Genomic DNA, 21758 nt, shown 5'->3' with positions numbered 1-21758 from the left:
ATTGCAATATCTGAAAACAGGAAAACATTTCCTCTCACATCTCATCTTCTGGGTCGTTCCATGTCATTTCAGCAAGCCATGACACAAACCATCTCAGATTGTTCTGAAATAGTTTCTGTAGTAGAAAAACAGATTAAATAAGCATTCCAGCAACAATATTTGGTTGAAATATAATTTGATCTCTGAGAAATTAAACTAATTGATTGCATCCAAATTGGCCATTTAAATGTATAGGATTCATATAATATTTAATAAATATAGTAACTGGGGCGGCAGCGTAGCCTAGTGGTTAGAGTGTTGGACTAGTAACCAAAAGGTTGCAAGATTGAATCCCCGAGCTGACAAGGTACAAATCTGTCGTTCTGCTCCTGAACAAGGCAGTTAACCCACTGTTCCAACGCCGTCATTGAAAATAAGAATTTGTTCTTAACTGACTTGCCTAGTTAAAGAAAGGTAAAATAAATATAGTACCTAACATCCGATTTGGACCAAACTTATTTCTAACAATGAGTAAAACACAAGGAATCCAAAGAAATTGTCAAAAGTCACCCACAGACCCCCCACACCCCACGACAATCCAGAGGAGGCTGGTGGAAGGAGCCATAGGAGGGCGGGCTCATTGTAATGGCCGGGATGGAATCAATGGAACGGAGTCCAACCAGTTGTTTCCATGTGTTTGGTACCATTCCATTAATTCCATTCCAGCCATTATAATGAGCCCTACCTTCTATAGCACCTCCCACCAGACGACACTGCGCCAATCTCACCCCCAACAACTCCATGCCGCCTCAATGTTAATAAAGGGATAGTTCACCCAAATTACAAACTGACGTATTGGTTTCCTCACCCTGTAAGCAGTTTATGGACAAGGTATGACAGCAACCGATGCTTTGGTTTTGTTTACCGAGCCACTGTTTCTTTTTAGCATTTGTTGCACATATCCAATGCAAGTCAACGGTACCTATATTAGCATTTTTACACTTCATGTCCAAATCATCTGTAAGTAACAACAGGAACCACATTTCCAACCACAATTTTTAGGCCAGTAAAGTCCAACATATAAAAATAACATGACAGCTGTGATGGAAACAGGACGTTTCGTTACAATTGTATAAATGCAGACAGATCATTATTTCGTTCGACATGGTGGGATCTTTTTGTGTATGAAAAATTTGTTATGCAAGAAAAGGTGGTGCAAATTACAAATATTGATAAAATAACCATCATATCGAAGTAAACTTGGAGTCACAAAGTGATATGGTGTGTGGTCCTCCCTAGGGTTGTGGTGGTCATGACATTTTGTCAGCTGTGATTGTCAAGCAAATAACTGCAGGTCTCATTGTAATTGACCGTTAATTAACACATTTAGCATCTCCTGGCTTCCATGCATAGCCTACAAGCCACTGATGCAGACCTTTGGAACATCTACATTTTAAAAAGTCTATTAAATCCATGTAATACAGCCTATACCAACACAATAAATCCATGATTTATTTTAGACAGGTCTAAAGAAGTCTATTTCAGAATAACAGAATAGCATACTCTTGAGTTGTCCTTGTGTTAGGCCCTGATATGGCTAAGCCATATGGCTAGTTCATTTAGCTTACAAGATTTGCTTAGAATTCCATTGCATTATTTTATAGTATGAAGAATACAATTGAATAAAATAGAAAATATATTTTCTCCAAAGATTTAAGGAGTGTGCACATGTGGCTATTCTGTGTAGAGCAGTTAACAAAGAGGTATTATGGTCACCATAACAGCCCTAGGACTCTTCCCACTATGACTCGGGAAACCATGCAGTTTATTAGGCTACAGATTAAATAAATCATAATGAACTTCACAGGGTGGTGAAAGTGCACAGTACAGTGATGAGTTTTCCAATAAATATTGAAGGTCTTATTCTGGTGACATGATGATCGATGCTTGACTACCGTTTGACAAATAAAAATATTCTGTCTCTTATCCATAATAATCTCATCATGTAGACTCACTAGACTATCTGTATAGCCTACCCGCACTGCAAGTTGTTGGCTAAAGAGCACATGTGCCAAGACCAGAGTAGGCACATTTGCTATTTTGCTCAACAGTTTTGTTAACAAAACTATCGATGGAAAATGCCATGGAAACACATTTAAAATGTTTATTCGGTATATGAAAACTTGAGCGAAAAACTACATTTTGTGTGCACTAAGTCATCACCTATTAATTTTTTGGGGAAACAAGTCAGTTTGGTGGAAACACCACAGGTGGGAAAATGTGCATATTTTCTTAATGTGGATTTTAAAATATTCACATGAAAATCTGTTGCCAATTGGATGGAAACCTAGCTATTGAGTTACACAATACATGTTTTGGTACATTAGGATGATTTGGACATGAAGTGTGAAAATGCTAATATAGGTACCATTGACTTGCATTGGATTTGTGCCACAAATGCTAGAAACTTTAGTGTTTACCTGGTAAGGAAACCAACATTGAGGGGAGGGGATTATTTCTATTTTTTAATCACCTAATAGCAGGAACAGCATCATCTAGTGGTCAGAACCTGGTAGTATCAGGATGTATAATGGCACATAAACCAAATGACTTCAATGATTGGTTTCTATAAACGGGGGACATCACCAAATTCACTGGGAATGCATTATATAGGATAAAGAAACAATACTCCGAGCAGCAGCTTCATACTACTTTTCAGACATAGAGAACTGATAATATATACTCGTTGTTGGGGTGGCTTTTGAGATTCGTCATGTGTATTTAATTGTTAGTATATTTGGTGGAAATCGGATTTTAAGTACTATATTTATTGAATATTATACGAATCCTATACATTTAAATGGCCAATTTGGGTGCAATCAATTAGATTCATTTCTCAGAGATCAACAAAATAATTTTGCAGGATTGCTAATTTAATCTGTTTCTAACGACAGAAATGATATAAAAACAATCTGAGATGGTGGGTGTCGAAATACTTTCTTGTACTTTTTGAAGTGTTACGAACCTTGTATTCTATGTACTCAATGTTAATATCATATGAGGTAATAAAACGAGTGTAAATTATTGCTTCTTCTTTTTTAATAATTTCATTTGGAGTGTAAAAATCAATACAACACACAAAAACACACACACACAGGCAACTGTATGATTGTTGTCAGGTACAGTATGACCATTAATATCTCTAGACAAAATTGTCAAATTGTCACATGCCTTGCAGCCCCACCATAGATTGATCTGCATTAAGATTTAGCCTATTAAACAGCAAATATTTTTTACCCAAGTGAGTCCATTTTATCAATGATAGGCTCTTCCCTCAAGAGACAATAACTTTTTCAACTGCAAAACACGCTTAGAAATAACATTCTGGTATCAAAACAATGCAAACTTTTACAAAACGATGAACACCGGAATTTGCAGAAATAAAAATTAACCGCTTCCACCGTTTAAAAGATACTGCTATTATTGGTTTACGTAACGAAATTCAAGAGCACAATAACCAATCACAACCAGTATGAAGAATAGCAAGGGGCGCGGTTTACATACGGTCCATCCAATCGGTAGAGACTGTACTGGAGTCCCGTGCTGGACTGGGCCTCGGTCTTGCCTGGTGTCATGCAACCGACTATTGAATATGTGATGGCGGCAGAAGACTTGAGAATTCCCGGGGAGGGAATTCTTATAGGGGATAAAATATACTCTGGTGTAACCCTAACTTTAGATAACTGTCTCCTGCCGCCGGAGCGACTACAGCAGAGTCCGTCCGCTGAACATGGGCTCTCCGCGGATACCGAGGAGCAGCTGCGAATGCGGGGCTGTGAGTTGATACAGGCCGCGGGTATTCTGCTTAGACTCCCGCAGGTTGGTAACAGCTATTTAGCTAACTATTGTGCCGAACTTAAGTAGAATTTGCATTCAAAGTCAGACAAATCTAATTGTACAGGTCAAACACGAGACCATGTCTAAAATCAACAGCTAAGTTAAAGACGCATGTTGTTTACCAATGAGGCAGGCCATGCGATGGATTTAAATCGTAGTTAGCAAGTTAATTGATAAACGTTCTCTCCAGGTAGCCATGGCCACGGGGCAGATCCTTTTCCAGAGGTTCTACTACTGCAAATCGTTCGTCAGACACTGTGCAGAGGTAGGACCCCCATTATCCTGCTCTGTTTGGCAACCAGTTCCACTGCAAAAATCCTTTATCAGACTTAGCGCAAACATTCACCCCTTTACTATTTGTTCACCCTGTTGCTGTGACTAACTAATCCAATGATGCCATTTGTCCTCTTTCCCCTTCTCAAAATACCCATCTACCTCCCTGCCTGCCTCTTTCCAGATGGTTGCCATGGCTTGTGTGCACCTGGCTTCAAAGATTGAGGAGGAACCGCGCAGGGTACGCGATGTTCTCAATGTGTTCTACCACCTCAAACACAGCAAAGGCAAAAGGTAAGGGGTTCTGAACTCCTCTTCCAGTTTTCCCAACCCTCTTGCGTTATTGTGTATATCGCTAACCATGTGTATTTTCCAGGACCCAGGTCCCCATGCCTTTGGATGCCAGCTACATCAGTGCCAAGGCTCAGGTGATCAAGACAGAGAGGAGAGTGCTGAAGGAGCTGGGCTTCTGTGTGCATGTCAAACACCCCCACAAGGCAAGCAGCAGACTCCTTACCTCACCACCTTCAATACATTCAGTGGCGCATCTTATCTAAAACAGGACAATTGATAACCACTGTGGTTTAGGCCCTGTTTGTCCTACTGGTTTGTTGTGATTGCTACTGTAGGCTTGGATTTGTATTACCATGACATGCCTAACAAATTATCTTGTCTATGGCAATTTACATTGCATCTGGTCTTGGGAACACATCCCTAACAGTTTTTGTGCTCCTCTGTCACAGATCATTGTGATGTACCTCCAGGTGCTGGAGTGTGAGAAGAATACAAAGCTGGTACAGACAGCTTGGTGAGTATCTTCTTGATATTTTGTCTTTATTTTGTTTAATCATTTCTCAATATATCTCGAATGTCATATTAGGAAGAGTTCTTATTTATCTATTTTCATCTCGCTCTCCGCCTCTCTCTGCTGCTGTCTGTTTTCTAGGAACTACATGAATGACAGTTTGAGGACAGATGTGTTCTTGAGGTTCAGTGCTGAGACCGTGGCCTGTGCCTGTATCTACCTGTCAGCCAGAACACTTCAGGTAGGACACTACAGTGTACACTTATGTGCTTTAAACATGCTAACACATAAGGTATTTTACAGTAGTATACCATCCCAGGTTGTCATTCATACACCTGCACATATCAGCACACCTACTACACAAACCAAGATTTTATCTAAGGACATATGCTCAAACATGATTAGCTGGTCTATATAGCTCCCAGATATCCATAACAGCGACATGACCACCTGTCTGATTCCTCACCCCCCTCCCGTCTTCCATGCAGATCCCTCTGCCGGACCAGCCCCCCTGGTTCCTGCTGTTTGGTGCGTCTGAGGAGGACCTGAGGGAGATCTGTGGGCGGATCCTGAGGCTGTACTCACTGCCCAACGTCTCCCTCCCCAGTATGTTAAAAGAAGTGGACCAGTGTCACCTGGCCCTGGATGCACGCATCGCCAAGGCTAAGCTGGCAGGAGGGGGACTGCTGGCTGTGGGCACCCCCACCCTGGACGTCCCCTCCAGCTTCTCCCCTGCCTCCAAAGCAGGTGAGACAGGCGCACACCACTCACCCATAGGAAACACACTGTGTAATAAGTGATATCCTAATGTTTTATATCATGCTTTTTTTGTTTCTATTTCCTTCTTTTTGCATCCTGGCATCTTTTTTTAAATGATTATTACCGTCCTCTCCACTTCTGTTTGTCTCATGTGCTCATCATTTCCTTTAGCAACCCTTTGACTTTTTAACCATTTCCTCCTACAAAGTTCCGTATGCTCATCTCTCTTTGTCCTAGCGTCGCCTGCTGTACCACAGACCAACAGGGAGTCTCCCCTAAATCAAGTCGCCCTAAAAAATGCCTGCCGGAAACTCGCTAACGGAGACGAGTAAGTATTCTTCCTCTACTGGAGTATGGGGATATCTGTACTGAGTATATTTGTGCGATTGAATGGAGCTGCTTTCCCTCATGAAATGAAGACTTTTCTATTTTTTCTTTTCTCCTTTTTTTTCTCACTCAGGAAGAAAAGAGGGAGTCGTAGTGATGAGAGGAGAGAAACTCAGTCCATGTCTCCTTCCAGAAGAAGGTATGGAAGAAGCACTGTTCCTTACTCTGTTTCATATGGACTCCATTTTGGGTCTCAGCTCTGAGACTAACTTCACTCTCTGTTTTCAGACGCAGTCGCAGTGTGTCTTCTCCTTTGCGCTCTGTCTCTCCCACCCACCGCCAGAAAATCAGTCGCAGGGATAGAGAAAGGGAAAAAGAGAGGGAGCGTCGGCGGGAACGGGAGAGGGAGCGAGGAAGAGGAAGGAGAGATGAATACTCACGTAGAAGATAACTCTCATAGGTGTTGTCAAGGAAGAGCTATCGTAAATTACCTATCGAACAGCACATCATGGACCAAATACAAGCCAGACTTTCCAATGTTTTCACTTTTGTAGATTGTTTGTATTACATTATAATTTGGGAAACTATGCTCTAAGATCATAGTCCAAAGCTTTTGTCTGAACAATATTTTTGAAATAAAAATGCTTTTAGATGATCTGTTGTCTTGTTTTATGAATGGCATCAAGTGATTTAGATCACTGTATTGGTCAACCGCACACAAGGTTCAACTGAAATGTGACTTCCGCTTTTAACCCAACCCCTCCGAAGGACTCGCGCATATATATATATATATATATATATATATATATTATACAGTGTATATATATACAGGTTTTGATGCTGTTGTGGGGGGTTCAGTGCCTTGCTCAATGGCTTCTAGGACTTTGATACCAACAACGCTGCGGTTGCTAGCTTTACGTTTTCCTGTCGTACCCGGGATTCAAACTGGCAACCCTCTAACTGCTAGGCTACCTGCCACCCATTCAGCACCACAACCATACACACCTCTACATCCCTCCCTAGGGAAGCTAGGCATAATGAACCTAGCTGCTAAGGAAACATGTTTCAATTAGGCTGACTGATGAATCTCTTGTGTTCCCTTTATATGCGCGCTCAGTAGCTAAACCCTGGGATTGGAACCCCCACAATATCTCTGGCCTAGCAGATGTTAGTTGAGTAACTAGGGAAAGATGGGTGGATGGGTATGCCAGGAACTACTTTGTATTTATCTGGTCTCCATGGTAAGTTTACATAGGTACTTCTGTGGGAGGTTGGGCTTGTGCTGGATGCTACAGAGAGAGGGAGTGTATAAAAGTGTCCCTGAAATAGATACGTATTTTTTGTGCATTTGTATTTAGGTGTTCATGTTTAGAATAAAACATCTAGCAGTGGATTGGGAGATGCAGATAGAATGGAGCTGACAGTTACTGGAATATAACTCGCTCTTCTAAAAAAAAAAAAAAACTTCTGAAAATAGTGCCCTGGATTAGGATGCAGAGAGACAAAGTATTCTAACCAGGACTCACTCTAATTCAGTAGCTGAGATGGAGGCCCCAATGCCGGAGTTGAGAGGGCAGGAGCCGGTGGGGATGGGGCTCTGTGTCACCACGTCTCCCACTCAGACCGCCTTGTACATTATTCTGATCCAGCTGGGTATCACGGGTAACAACACAGTGGTTGGTGTGATCGGGGAGAACGTGTTCAAAGACCCCAGTGGAGTACATAACTCAGACATCAACCTGATGAACATGGCCCTCTCCAACCTGCTCATGTCTGTCCTGAGGAACGCCCTGCTGGTCATCGCTGACCTGGAGCTGGGTTGGTCTGGGACAGGGGTCGAGCACTGGAGTAGAGGATGCTGAAGAATAATGGCTTTATGTGGGTGCTCGAGACAAGGGAGAGGCAGGTATGGGGATTGTGTGTGGTTTGGGCTCTATGTAAAAGGGTTGTGATTATGGGATTTGGTATTTAAGATATCAGAGGGTTTTGGGCTGATCTTTGAGGAGTGGTAGTTTAAAATGCAAGCGCAAGGGAGGGTGGTGGGGTCTGTGATTGGAGATATGCTATGTGAAATTAAAGCAAGCTGACAATATACCGTGCCATAATTACTGGAATTAGTATTGTTCCGGTCGACACTATTGTGTACACACACACACAGACACACACAAAAACTGACACCCAGCTCTCTCTGTCGCTGTACTCCTCCAGAGACCGGTGTTGCTTCCTGATGGGGGTGTGAGTGTGGCTTCCCTGCCTTGTCTCCTCTCCTGTCCTCTCCCCTCCGACACTTCCCACCCCTCTCCTCTCTTCTATCTTCTCATCCCCTCCCCGCTTCTCATCTCCTCTCTCCACCTCTCTCCTCCCCCTCCCATGCAGACCCTGATGTTGTTCAACAGCAGCACACGCACCCCGCTGGGCTGTTTGTGGGACTTCCCCTCCAGCTACGTGGGCCTGGCCTAAGCCACCACCTCCATGGTGATCCACGAGACAGTGCCCATTATGCTGATGGCCATCACCAACCTTGCCTCCCTCTACACGCTCTATGCCCACAGCAGGACCCGCTACACCGCACACATGACCACGGACGCACCCGCCCTGAAGAGGGCACCGGCCGAGAGACAAGCTGTCAAGGTGAAAGAGGCTGGACAGGATTCAGAATTATGCCATGTTATATGTACCCTGCTTACTGTGGATGGAAGGATGGAGAAGTACAGCACATGTAATGTGTACCTGTAACATGAGGAATGTGGGAAGAAATGGCTTATGGATTACCAAGGTGTTAATTTACCACTCTGTGACATCTGCTGATATAGAAAAGGCTTTATAAATACATTTGATTGATTGATTGATGATCCAGGTTCGCTTTCAACAAACAGTGTTAGTACAGAAAATACATGTTTATGTGTATGTTTTATGACCCTTATGCTAAGAGAAGAAGAAAACAGGTAATTAGTTTCACAGTATTTTCCCTCCCTGCCCTCCCTCTTTCTCTAGGTGATTCCAGCCCCCATAATGCTCTTCATTGGGTCTTGGGGAACCAGCCTAATTTCTATAAACTACTTTAACTTCAACCGAGGTTTGTCAGCCGAGTTCCTCCTGGTTACAGCTCGCTTTGCCAACACCATCTTCAATGCCATTTCGCCCATCGTGCTGGCAGTGGGTCACCTGCGGCTGCGTGCTGTCATTAAGTCTATTCTTACTCACTGACAGAGCCCACACTCTGACACACACACTGCAACTGACATTATGGGGAAGTCAGTGGAAAGATATTATACTTGCCCTCAGCCTAACAGTAACATAGAATTATATGGTTGTTAGCATTCCTCTAACCATTGGCATCCATTTTGATCCTCTTCCTTAGGAAGGCTGTTTTAATATGGCCACTATGAGAGACAAACCCATTCATTTTATATGACCATTTCTAAGGATGCAATGATCAGTACTGAGGAAGAGCACTGTCACTTGTTTGGAGGGGTTTTGTAGAAAATATTGTTGAGTTCTTAATTGGAATAAAATGTGATACTCTGTACTTGTCAGTGAGACTACATTAACACAATTTATTTCTGGCAAGCTGCCTTTTTGTGAGTGAGAGAATGTTTTTGATATATTGACTGTACGTAAGAGGGCACTCCTAGCTGTAGATAGTTGTTGTTACATGTTCTGACTTGTTTGCTCTTTAAAAAACAGTCATATACCATCTCCCAGCCTGAGGTTCCTCTACATCAGAGTTTCACAAACTTCACAATATGTCAATACTCCAAATGTAGAAGATCTTAAACATTCCAATACTTTAAAAGTACTAAGGTATTTATTGGGTGGGTTATTACATATTTAGACAGGGTTTTATATACATGTTGACATTTAAACACAGACTGAACGGGAGGCAAGCATTGGTTAATTAATGATTCCATACAAAGTGATACGCCTTCATTCATTCATTCATTCATTCATTCATTCATTCATTCATTCATATTTGCTTTAACTCTCTCCTCTTATTTGATAACCTCTCTCTCCTTCTGAATAATGAAAACGGTTTGTTTTGCAGTCCTCTCCCTTTTGTCTGGAGCTTTGCTTTCATCTATTATTTTCTCCTGTTGACATTTCACTCTGTCAGCACAGCCAGCGATCATCCTCATGATCCTCCTCCTCAGCTTGCCGTGTCCCAGAGCCACCACCATGGGACTGAAGCCCACAAACACAGAGGCAGAGAAGTGGGCCACAGTCAGCAGCTCCTCCGCATGGTGCCCCCTGTTATGGTTATAGTATGTCACCGCCGCAACTTGTAGGACCCAGCACACCACAAACAGCATCACCAGCAACATGATCACATGACTGGCCTTGCGTTCACTGGCCACGTGTCTGTCCAGCTCGCCATGCGTCCCTCCCCCTGCCTCGCCCGCCGAGGTGACGGCCCGGATGTGTTTGGCCAGCGAGTGCAGCGTAGCCAGGTTGGTGCCCACCATCAGCACCAGGGGAACCACCTCGTTGAGGGCCAGGGAGGTGGAGGCGAAAGCTGAGCCCTGCTCCTCCGAGGGGAATTCCCACATACAGCCCAGCAGGGGTCTGGTGGTGCAGCTGATCACCATCAGCTCCACCGTGGCATTGCCTTGGACATGTGTGGTGTAGACCAGCGCTGGCAGGGAAAAGGCCAGATTGAGCCCCCAGACCAGCCCCAGAGCCACCCACACCTTCCTCCTCTCATGCTCCTGTGCAAGGGGGCCCATGGCCACATGCTGGCGCTTCAGGGTGGCACAGTGGAAGGCACTGAGGGTCAGAGTAACCCAGCAGCCCACGGCCCGCCACCACACCCACAGCAACATGAAGAGACGGCACCAGCCCTGGGACAGTGACACGTCCAGACCCAGATCAGACACAAAGATGGGTACCGTGCGGAACAGAGACGTCAGCAGGTTGGCCAGCGACAGGTTCACCAGGATGGTGTCAGAGGGAGGGAGCCGACGAGACAAACTTTCAATGGCCAACTGGAACACCTGAGAGGGAGAGAGAGAGTATAATTCATTATTACACTAAACACTGTGTGATGTCCTCTTAGGCTGATATTCCATGGCTATTGGCAGCTGGGTTCCATTTATTTTTTTGATAGTTCTCTCCTCACCACATGGATGACCAGTATGTTTCCCAGGATGCCAGAGAAGACCAGAAACCCAAACAGAATAGCATCTACAGTGAGGACCTCCGACATCGCATCCTCCTTAGCATGGCGCCACTATTTATTTCTTATTCATTGCATGGATGTGTCTCAACTCTCAAGAGTGGTGAGAGCTACTCTCCCTACTCTGTTACTCTACCAGGGTATCCATTGTATATCTGCCTTTATCCTGTTCATTGTGAACTATTTATATAGACACACACACTCATGCACAAACAAAGCCATCCCATTGCTGACCCGGCTCAGGGTCAATTTACTCCAATAATTTGTCGCCTAGATACCATGCCCTTACCTGCTGCTAAGGCATGCAGATTTTTCACTCCATTGGCCAGCTGCAAAGACACACACCTCTTATCAACTCATACCCCACAGACAGGCCACATCTACAAGACATGTGAGGCTGACTAACGCCTGAGACCATAAAGATATACAAATAATTTCAGCTCATTTCAGTGGGTGTCCAGACATGTATTTATTTTTTTGCCCTGTTACACAGCAGGCTGTAAATGGTTAATTCAAACAAATAAAACATGGTGAAATCTTCCTATTTTAACAGGGGTATGTGATTGTGTCAGATATCTGTTGGGCCATACATGTATATTTAGATGTTTGTGTGTTATGTTATGATCCATTTGTTCGTGCCCCATCCCATGAGTGTCTCTACCCCCTCATCGTTAGCTCCCATTGCTCAGATGTAGAGAGGCATCATCAGACTAATTTACCCAGCATACCCCAGGGGCTTCCCAGGGGTCTTATTAAAACCATCCCATCCACTGATGCTGCAGTATTATTCATTAATCACACTGTTCCTGTCCTCTCCCTTGGCCCTACTATCTTGCCTATTGTTTCCTTTTGGGAATGGAAATATAATCATTACCTCCAATAACCTTGTCAGTGAACTGCTGAGTCGAATTGATCAGAAATTAAAATGAAATGCTCTTAAATTCAAGATCTTCACATATATGAAGCTTTTTGTGACCATTATATCTGCCAGTAGGTGTTGTTAGACTTGGAGTTGTATTACCTATATGATGATTAGGCTACTCATCAACACAGCAATCAATGTGTATTTAGATTGTTGTAATCCAGCTCTGGTTTTCCTATTATCTGATCGTTCTAACGATGATACTATTTTAAAGAGGTTATAAAGAGGTTGTACAACTAACCAAAAATGGATGTTTCAGCAAAAATCTTCAGAAGTGTTTGAGTGTGTGCAAAAGAAACCTAGCTCTCTACAAGGTCTGCCGTTTAACTAGCGCCAGAATATTGTAGAACGTTATAGACCTATTATCAATTAATCACCACTTGAGGACGCTGTAGGTTTGGAAATAGCATCACACCAAAACCAACTACAGCCCTGGGTTACCGCTGACGATATCGAAATGTCAGTTAGCGTAACATAAATTTATCTCATTAATGTGTTATAAACTGTTACCAGAGTTAATTGCTGCAAGTTTCATAGTCTTCTACAATACATTTTTTTCCTGAAAATAGGACATTTGTATTACAGGATAAACATGCACAAAACAATATCCTGTAATGCATTTCCAATAAACTGCCTGACTTGATAGCATAGACAAAAGGCTACACACATCAGCCTTGAAGACGACAGCCTAACACCAAATGTGGGGAAGAGGAGAGTGGAAGGAAGGATGGAAAGGCACAAAAAAGTAACGGAAATGGTGGCAGGGAAATTAAGATTGGAGTGGGGATTTGAAATGATGACTCATGATGTAATTGACTGTTGATGACTAGGCTACAAACATTCTGACAGACACACACAAACACACACTTCCTCACAACAACCATCAAAGAAAGCCAGACTGGAGGACAAGACTGGGCCAAATGGGATTAAAAAGATAACTGCCGCGGTCCTCGTTCTCGAAAACCCAGACATGGAAGTTATTTTCTCAAATAGCCAAAATGCATCTTACATTGATTTCCCTTACATGAACAATTGTAATAAGCGATGTGACCTATTTATTGGTTGGTTTAGTTGTGTGCATAACCAACATTTGTGTATGGATAAACAGATCAAGCATGCGTATCCAAGTGATAGCAGTCTGGCTCATTCTCTAATAGTGTGGATTGCAAACTATCAATCATCCAACTAGGTATATGATTGTTACTGTTCGCTTTTGTTGCAGATAATTTTCGTGCTCTGCACCGGGGAGAGGCTACACCGCATTGGTGGTTTACGACTGTTATGGAAGGCACCTGCCCCCGTACCTCTCTTTCTCGCCTCGGATCTCCGCTGACAGTAACGGCGCAGTCCACTATCAATTTTCACTAAATACAGTGAGAGTGAACCTGTAAGACGGGAAGACATGAGAGGCCAACGGCGGCTGTCCCTGGTCGCCTTCTCGGCAGTGCTTCTCTGTTTGTGCCGCGCAACAATCGCAGTTTCCAACCAGACACGCGGCGGCCGCGATGGGCAATCACCATCATCGTCAGCATCTTCATCAGACGAGGGAAGCGAGAAGGACGTGGGTGTCTCCCCAAACTCTGGCCAACACCATAACTACGGTATTGATTATTTCAGTAAGAATGAAACTATGAGCACACCAAAGCTGGAGGGGGACCTCAGCCATAGGAATGGCACTTCATCCATCAACACCAGCAGAGGCAATACAGGAACCACTGTGATATCTGGCAGGCCAGACCATGTGCAAGGTGGAACAAGGTGGGTCATGGCCATGGAGGGAGAAGTGGCACCAATATGTGCCTACCGGGTAACAGAGGGGGGAATCGGGGGGCGGTTGTGCTTTCGACACACACAGCAGGGGTTCAGGTGTCATCGTGGAGACTGCCGGACTGTTCCGTCTCCAGGAGGGTCCCTGGTGGCCAACGTTCTGACCAACGGTAGCGTGCTGCTACAGTGGACATACGAAGGTCTGAGGGGAGAGGCTCATGGGACAACCAAAGGAAACACAGCTAGACATGACCTAGATAAACAAGAGACTAAGACTAGAGGAACAATTGTAGAGGGACAGAAAGGGGCCCCTAGGACAGGGCTTGGGGAAGAGAGCAGGATTTTGACTGCCTCACCAAAGAGGGTATTCAGTGGACGACGGGTCAGAAGAGGTGGGTTTGCGCTGAGCTGCTGGTGGAATGGGAGCTACACCCAGTTTGAGTGCGCTGGTCTTCATCTTGGCTCCGGTTGCAGGGACTTCCTGCTGACTGAGCTCCATGAGAACATCCCCTACCGCATCTGCCTACATCCGCTGGCCTCCACCCTGACCCCACTGCCCCACTCAGGAGGAGCAGGCCAAAGACAGGACCTGGGAGACTGCGTAGAGTTCACCGTCTCACCCTTGGGCATGCAGGACATTGTGATCGCCATGACAACAGTGGGAGGAGCCATCTGTGTGATGCTGGTCATCATCTGCCTGTTGGTGGCGTACATCACTGAGAACATCATGAGCCCCACGACACAGCACTCACACTCCACATACCACACACACTCTCGCCACTAATGTCACTCACTCACGCACACACACACACACACTTGTATTCTTGTTAAGCAATATCACACTAATTTCTTTTACTCCCACATCTAAATCCATACTCTAAAAACACATGTATGTAACATACTGTGATTGAACAACCACACACACATAATAGAAATCTCACACAGATTCAGGGAATCGCACCTTATACACGACTAAAATACATCATACCGATGTGCAAGCTTGTGGAAGAATGATGAACTAAGCCTCAGAACAAACCACCACACTTTCAAATACTATTACATACTTTTCAAATGATAGGGCTCAGATAATTACATCTCTGTTTTTGTGTGCATATTTTCCTCTCATGTGTATTTATCTCAGCCTTTCTGCTAGAAATCAATGTGTGCTGTATTAGAGATAGTAAGATGGTAGTCGGTAGGCCTACCTAAGAGTGAAACATTGTCTATAGTTGAGCAGAGGAGAAAAAAAATGTGTGCCAACCAGTATAAACCAGTATTTATAAAGATTTCTCAATTTTTTTGGAGCCCAGTTATAGATTGGTTATGATTACCTCTGTTAAGTGGCAAATAATAAGTGCAAGCACAGTAGGTAATTTAATTAGTGCTTTTTTCATTTTTACCTCAGAGAGGATTCATTTAATTAATGTCAACAATTAACCCCCAGGCAGCCAAGAATGATTCCTATTCGCCATATCTTGTCATGGCTGTAGAGAGCTATGTATGTCATAGACCTTTAACAGGCTGGTCTGCTCTGCAGTCTGCCAAATACTGTGCCAAACCTCTACTTTAGGAGGCCCTGTGGAATCAATAAAACACACCGAATATGTGTGTTTGTGTACCCGTGTACAGAAAAATATTATTAATATTTGTATCTATCCGTCCATCCATCCATTGTACAAATAAAATATAGATGGCTATGCCTAGACTGTGTGCAATTAATTACGGATACATGTGGGACAGTTGCAGCCTGTTTTCCAGCATCATCAGGGCTTGATCGGGTCAGACCGGAGAAGTTTATGTTTGGATGACGTCATGCATGCACAATGGGTGCACCATAAATGGCTTTGGTGTGAAGCCCTGCCCCCATATGACATCAGCTGTAAAACCTTGTGGTTAAAACTCCCCGTCGCCATTTTAACAGGCTCACAGAAAGAAGGTTGTCAGATCGCTTTGACTCATTTATATATACCCTGTTGTATTTGGTTGGTTAGTTAAAACGAAGGTTTTCCCTGCAGTCCTTTTGTAATAGCTACATTTGTACCACGTTTAAACAAGTTGTACTTTCTTAACATTCGATTGCTAGTTCTTTCAGAAAAATAGCATTCGCAATGCCGAGCCACCCGCTGCGCGTGGCGGTGGTGTGCTCGAGCAACCAGAACCGCAGCATGGAAGCGCACAACATCCTCAGGTAACATTACTGGAAGACAAACTACGACGACATGTCACGAAGCCGCAACTTTTGATTTTCAGCGGCCTGTTTTTTATTTTTTTTTACTTGGTTGAGAGCTCACCCTCCTCCACACAACAATGCAGGCTTGCTACGCCGACCGTAGTCTTTTTGCGGCAAACGAAGGGTCGACGCATTTTATTACACTAATATGGCTAACTTCCATATTTTACAAGACTGAGACGTATACTTCTAGGTCTTTATGAAGCTCAACTAATTACGAGTGTCACACATGGAGAAAAAGCAAATGTATTTTTCCTCGCCGGTGTTACGACTACCGGAAGTAGGGCATTTTTAACTCAGTGCAGTGACTGTCGGCATAGCCGTCAGTCACTAGCTGGAAGTAACTAGAACAAACTGGCTAGAACTAGGTAGGCAACGAATCAGTCAACTACCTGAAATTGTAAAAATATGATTAGAAAAAAATGTATACAAATAGTTAGACCTGCCATGCATCACCTACAACTTACTTTCATGTTCTGGATTATTCCATGAAAGGATCATAAAGCAATTGTCACCCAACAGCCTCAAAATGAATCAATATTTTAGGCAGGGTAACACTAAAATAATACATCTTACGACTAATTTGTCATTTCACTGAGTAAAAAAAACTGATGGAAAGGTAAGGAGAGCCTATTGGGGAATTACAGAAGATTCCTGCAATATGGCTCTTATGATGAGAACTTCATTGATGATGACATCCACGCATTTCCCATGCTGTGGTCTGTATACTTTTTGCATTGTATGTACTGGTCTGAAAGTAACCATATTTTCCCGTTTCATTCTCTTATTTCTTTCCATCTCTACAGTAAGCGTGGCTTTGACGTACGCTCTTTTGGGACAGGGTCCCATGTGAAGCTACCTGGGCCAGCACCGGACAAGCCCAATGTGTATGACTTCAAAACTACTTATGAACAGATGTACAACGACCTGGTCCGCAAGGACAAGGAGCTGTATCCCCTGCACACTTGCGTTCACACACACCTTAAACACAGCCCTATCTCTTCCATGTTTCCTTTCTTCAGTGAGTTATTCTCTTAATATTCACTGGAAATATACCAAATTATATGTATGAAAACATGAAGGGTCACTGAACATGGAGGTGCATGTTAAAGTTTGTGATTTTGTAGTAAAGGATGTCCTTCACTAACCTGATCCCAGATCTTTGTGTTCTTGCAAACACCGTTGCTGCACTTGTCGAGCCAAACATTGGCATGACAGTGAATGACATGGAGTTTGCATGATGGCACATACAGACTGGCACTCAGGCTTGTCCTCACATCTATTTGTGAGATTTCACATGCTGTCACATTGCTTTTTCTAATGAGTGGGGTGCATGAAAGATTTCACTTTTGACAGGTTCATGTAAACAAGTATCCATTTATCCTCTATAGCCAGGTAGGTTGTTTCTGGGCCCAGAAACCAGAAGGTCTAGGGAATATATCTCGGTCTTTCCATATCAGGACCAGGATGTAGACTATAAACAAAACAGAAATGCTGGTTTGTTGCGCACTATATGTATTTGACCCAACTAGTAGTCTGTAGTTTAAATCTTGCGTTGTAAATTGGCACTACTTTTGAATGTGAACATTCATTCCTTCTGTGTTAGTATATGCTTCCACATGTAAATAATTGGACCCCTTCCTTCCACTACAGGGTTCTCAACCACACTCCTCAGAAAAATAAATTTGCCATTGAAGCCAAGTTCTTATCTTTGAAAAGGCATCAATTCATATAACAACTCTGGAGCCCACATGGTCCAACCTTAAATGGACTCCTACTGCTACACTTGGGATCTGAATAAATTGGATAGGTGTAAGCAGGAAGGTGAACATTGGTGCTATTATATTGTAGATGTCAATAAAATCCTATCAGATCTACTGAAGTGCATAGCAGGGTAGGGGCTAGCAATCAATTTGGGATTCAGCATAAGACTGAAGTATTTGAGACAGTTCTGTGTTAGGCATGCCCACTAGCGTTTTAAATGTACCCCCAAAGATTTTTTTGACAATCGAGATATCTGCATGCTTGTAAAAAGAAAGGGGATATGTATGAATTGTTAGTGGGAACTAAATAACACTCCTTTCACTTCAAGTCCCTATTTAAGGAGTGTACGAGTTGACACCCATCCTTACAGTGCAGGCAAGGATTGGAGAACATTTCTGTAATATTTTCTTGACTATTCATCTCCCTCTTTCTTCCTAAACCCAACATATTTTCTCCAAATGTAAAAATTGTTAGGTGAGGAAGGTGAGTTTATCTAGAATACTGCACCGGTAGTTTATTAGATGCCAGTTACAATAGTTATTACAGGATCTTATTTAAAGTTATTAAACTTCTAAAGATCAAACATGTTTTTCATGTGTTATGAGTTTTGGCCTCTAGGGGGTGTTGTCTAACTGGTGTCAATCTGAGACGTTGATATATTTTCATAGATCCCTTAATGTTTGAGGTCTTGTGTGTTGTCCCTCGTCTTGCTGTGTTCCTTGACCCTCAGCACCTCAGATACACGCAGAACGGAATCCTGCACATGTTGGACCGCAACAAGCGGATTAAGTCCCGACCGGAACGCTTCCAGAGCTGTAAGGACCAGTTTGACCTGGTCATCACCTGTGAGGAGAGGGTCTACGACCAAGTGCTGGAGGGTGAGGGGACTGGTGACAGAAGGGTGGAGGGATTCACGTGTCAAGCTATGAACTATTATAAATGGGGTTTAATGCATGTGAAATGCAACTGAAATATTGAATACACTTCCATGAAAGCATGCATAACAACGAAGTTAGTCTAGCGCTATGCCACTCTGTCTACATGTTGATCAACTATCACTACTCTCCCACTCAGACCTGAGCTCCCGGGAGCAGGAGACTTTCACGCCGGTTCACGTCATCAACGTGGACATCCAGGACAACCACGAGGAGGCCACACTGGGGGCTTTCCTCATCTGTGAGCTGTGTCAGTGTGTGAGTGTCTGTCTGCCTGACCCTATGCAGCTACAATCACACAGTTACTTTGTCATAGGGAATGCCCGTTTTTGTTATAGGAACATGGTATAATGGGGAGTCAGAGACTCTACTCCTGGGGTACATAGTGGTCTTTTTTTCTACAGTGTTGAATGAGCTCTGCTAGATACATGTTGGTGACATACAGTACATGTAATTGAAGAACATACACAGAGCATTTTGTGGTGTTGGGATGATTGTGTTGAGAGACAGCAATGGTGCATGAGTTAGTGGTATGTCTCTGTGATTCTGTTAAACTGGGACTTAAATTGAATTTGATGCATTTGCCTTGCCCAGTGTAGCAGGTGTTGTGTTCAGACTGTCCCTTCTCCCCGTCTCAGATCCAGCACACCGATGACATGGAAAACGAGATGGACGAGCTGCTGCAAGAGTTTGAGGACAAGAGCAATAGGCCTTTCCTCCACACAGTCTGCTTCTACTGATGCCTCTGCTACCAAATCTGCAATATCATACGCCCCCTGACCAAACATGCCCGTTTATACACAGACTCATGTACACTTCCGTATGAACTTACTGATGACTTTTCACACAGACATACACAATGCTCAATCTCTGCTGTTGGTCAGGGCTGAGGGTGAAGGGATGGTTGCTCTCTGCTTTCTCTATTAAGTGGACAGGCTCATCCCTCCTGCTCTGCCTTTCCTCCTTGGGGCCAAGGTGGGCCCAACATCCTCCCCCCATCCTATAGTGAAACCACTGACCCGCCTCCCCACAAAGAGAAATGCCCTTTTTGTCAAACACATCCTCTACCTCTAAAGGAGGATTTTTTTGTTGTTCAAGTGTTGCACAGTGATGCGGATTGCAGAGCAACATTGATTTGAGTTCCTTTTAAAGAATGAATATATTTTTTATTTTAAGTATAATTTGTCACATTTACTCTTGATTGTGGAGAGTAGTAGTGTTTACAGGATAGAGTGGAGACCGGTTAGACATGAATGTGTTTCAGTGTGTGACTGTATCTGAGTGTGTACCAGTAGTTAATTAGGAATGAATCTAAATAGGGGGCTATATAATGAACTACCAAATAGAGACTACAAGGTTCTCATTTTGCCCTCTTAATTTCTGTTATGTATGATTCATATTTAAAAACACAAGATTTGCTACCTTTTTCAGGGAGTAATATTTTTTTCTTTTGTAAATTGAAAAGAATGAAAACATTGTAATTATTTGCAAGCTGAGAACTCAGTCCATAGTGCCTGAATATTTCTGTATGTACATATGAATCCAATGAATGAATAAACATGTCTAGAAAAACATTTGAATAATTGACTGTTCTTTTTAGTGTTGCACATATTTTTTTGCAGTTTAGTCATTTAGCAGAAGCTCTTATTCAGCGCAACTAGGGTTAAGTGCCTTGCTCAAGGGCACATCGATAGATTTTCCACCTAGTCGGCTCGAGGATTCAAACCAGCAAACTTTCGGTTACTGGCCCAACACGCTTAACCGCTAGGCTACCTGCCGCCCAGATCCAGGATGCAACCGGTGTAGAATAACAGTGAAATGCTTACAGGTCCTTTTCCATAATGCAGAGTTATGGATTGACAAAAAAATATAAATATTTACACGAGGAATAAATACGCAGTAAATAACGAGTAAAAATAACAAGGCTATATACAGGGAGTACCAGTACCGAGTCGATGTGCAGGGGTACTAGGTAATTATGGTAGCTATGTACATATAGGTAGGGGTAAAGTGACTAGGCAATGGGATAGATAAAGTGAGCTGTAGCAGCAGCATAAGTGGTGAGGGTGTGCACGTTATGTGTGTTTGGGAGTTTGTAGTGTCAGTGTAAGTATGTGTGTGTGGGTAGAGTCCACTGTTGTGCATAGTCAGTGCAAGAGTTCATTAAAAAAAAGTTCAATGCAGGTAGTTCAGGTAGCCATTTGATTAGCTATTTAGCAGTCTTGTTTAGCAGTCTTATAGCTTGGCGGTAGAAGCTGTTCAGGGTCCTATTGGTTCCAGACTGTGTGGTAGCAGAGAGAACAGTCTATGGCTTAGGTGGCTGGAGTCTTTGACCATTTTTTGGGCCTTCCTCTGACACCACCTGGTATAGAGGTCCTGGATGGCAGGGAACTCGGCCCCAGTGATATACTGCGCCGTACTCACAACCCTCTGCAGTGTCTTGCAGTCGGGTTCCTTGCAGTTGCCTTACCAAGCAGTGATGCAACTGTCGTGCCCTCTTCACAACTGTGTGGGTGTGTGAACCATGTTCATTCGTTAGTGATGTGGATACTGACGATCTTGACCCACTCCACCACAGCCCCATCGATGTGGATTGGGGAGTACTCCCCTTTCCATTTCCTGTAGTCCACGATCAGCTCCTTTGTCTTTCTCACATTGAGGAAGAGGTTGTTGTCCTGGCACCACACTGCAAGGTCTCTGACCTCCTACCTCATCGTCGTCAGTGATCAGTCCTACCACCGTTGAGTCATCAGCTCTTCGTGGGTGACAGGGAGTACAGAAGGAGACTAACCACACACCCCTGAGGGGCCCTGTGTTGATGGTCAACGTGGAGGATGTGTTGTTGCCTACCCTCACCGCCTGGGAGGCGGCCCGTCAGGAAGTCCAGGATCCAGTTGCAGAGGGAGGTGTTTAGTCCCAGGGTCCTG

General features: G+C 43.6%; 4 protein-coding genes and 1 pseudogene across 4 annotated transcripts; 4 read left to right on the top strand and 1 right to left on the bottom strand.

Annotated features, from left to right (window-relative positions):
• The first annotated feature begins 3558 nt into the window (after window positions 1-3558).
• On the top strand, window positions 3559-6695 carry LOC115207782 (cyclin-L1). Its single transcript, XM_029775256.1, has 10 exons — window positions 3559-3858; window positions 4067-4141; window positions 4334-4443; window positions 4526-4646; window positions 4893-4957; window positions 5096-5195; window positions 5443-5701; window positions 5951-6041; window positions 6174-6239; window positions 6329-6695. Exons 1-10 carry the CDS (start codon window positions 3613-3615, stop codon window positions 6489-6491), a joined length of 1296 nt encoding a protein of 431 aa, XP_029631116.1. The 5' UTR covers window positions 3559-3612; the 3' UTR covers window positions 6492-6695.
• Window positions 6696-7596: 901 nt separating this feature from the next.
• On the top strand, window positions 7597-9247 carry LOC115207203 (olfactory receptor class A-like protein 4; annotated as a pseudogene).
• Window positions 9248-9727: 480 nt separating this feature from the next.
• LOC115207202 (olfactory receptor class A-like protein 4) lies at window positions 9728-11243 on the bottom strand. Its single transcript, XM_029774176.1, has 3 exons — window positions 11157-11243; window positions 10147-11031; window positions 9728-9757 (listed from the first exon to the last, which is right to left on the bottom strand). Exons 1-3 carry the CDS (start codon window positions 11241-11243, stop codon window positions 9728-9730), a joined length of 1002 nt encoding a protein of 333 aa, XP_029630036.1.
• A 1573-nt stretch (window positions 11244-12816) lies between these two features.
• On the top strand, window positions 12817-15601 carry LOC115207780 (uncharacterized). The gene is made up of 2 exons (XM_029775255.1): window positions 12817-12880; window positions 13358-15601. Exon 2 carries the CDS (start codon window positions 13538-13540, stop codon window positions 14684-14686), a length of 1149 nt encoding a protein of 382 aa, XP_029631115.1. The 5' UTR covers window positions 12817-12880; window positions 13358-13537; the 3' UTR covers window positions 14687-15601.
• A 194-nt stretch (window positions 15602-15795) lies between these two features.
• Window positions 15796-20405, top strand: ssu72 (SSU72 homolog, RNA polymerase II CTD phosphatase). Its single transcript, XM_029775254.1, has 5 exons — window positions 15796-16090; window positions 16939-17082; window positions 18635-18774; window positions 18971-19089; window positions 19470-20405. Exons 1-5 carry the CDS (start codon window positions 16011-16013, stop codon window positions 19569-19571), a joined length of 585 nt encoding a protein of 194 aa, XP_029631114.1. The 5' UTR covers window positions 15796-16010; the 3' UTR covers window positions 19572-20405.
• Window positions 20406-21758: the final 1353 nt, after the last annotated feature.

This window comes from Salmo trutta, chromosome 14, assembly GCF_901001165.1.
Source record: "Salmo trutta chromosome 14, fSalTru1.1, whole genome shotgun sequence".
NCBI lineage: Eukaryota > Metazoa > Chordata > Actinopteri > Salmoniformes > Salmonidae > Salmo > Salmo trutta.
The sequence above is the reverse complement of the archived record's forward strand: the minus strand, read 5'-3'. Positions and strand labels throughout refer to the sequence as shown.

Coding starts and splice junctions, on each gene's coding strand:
- LOC115207782 (XM_029775256.1), top strand. CDS start 3,613: ATGCAACCGACTATTGAATATGTGATGGCGGCAGAAGACTTGAGAATT. Junction 3,859..4,066: donor TTCTGCTTAGACTCCCGCAG/GTTGGTAACAGC, acceptor CGTTCTCTCCAG/GTAGCCATGGCCACGGGGCA. Junction 5,196..5,442: donor TGTCAGCCAGAACACTTCAG/GTAGGACACTAC, acceptor TCTTCCATGCAG/ATCCCTCTGCCGGACCAGCC.
- LOC115207202 (XM_029774176.1), bottom strand. CDS start 11,243: ATGTCGGAGGTCCTCACTGTAGATGCTATTCTGTTTGGGTTTCTGGTC. Junction 11,032..11,156: donor ACATACTGGTCATCCATGTG/GTGAGGAGAGAA, acceptor TCTCCCTCTCAG/GTGTTCCAGTTGGCCATTGA. Junction 9,758..10,146: donor TCGCTGGCTGTGCTGACAGA/GTGAAATGTCAA, acceptor ACTCTGATGTAG/AGGAACCTCAGGCTGGGAGA.
- LOC115207780 (XM_029775255.1), top strand. CDS start 13,538: ATGAGAGGCCAACGGCGGCTGTCCCTGGTCGCCTTCTCGGCAGTGCTT.
- ssu72 (XM_029775254.1), top strand. CDS start 16,011: ATGCCGAGCCACCCGCTGCGCGTGGCGGTGGTGTGCTCGAGCAACCAG. Junction 16,091..16,938: donor GAAGCGCACAACATCCTCAG/GTAACATTACTG, acceptor CCATCTCTACAG/TAAGCGTGGCTTTGACGTAC. Junction 19,090..19,469: donor TCTGTGAGCTGTGTCAGTGT/GTGAGTGTCTGT, acceptor TCCCCGTCTCAG/ATCCAGCACACCGATGACAT.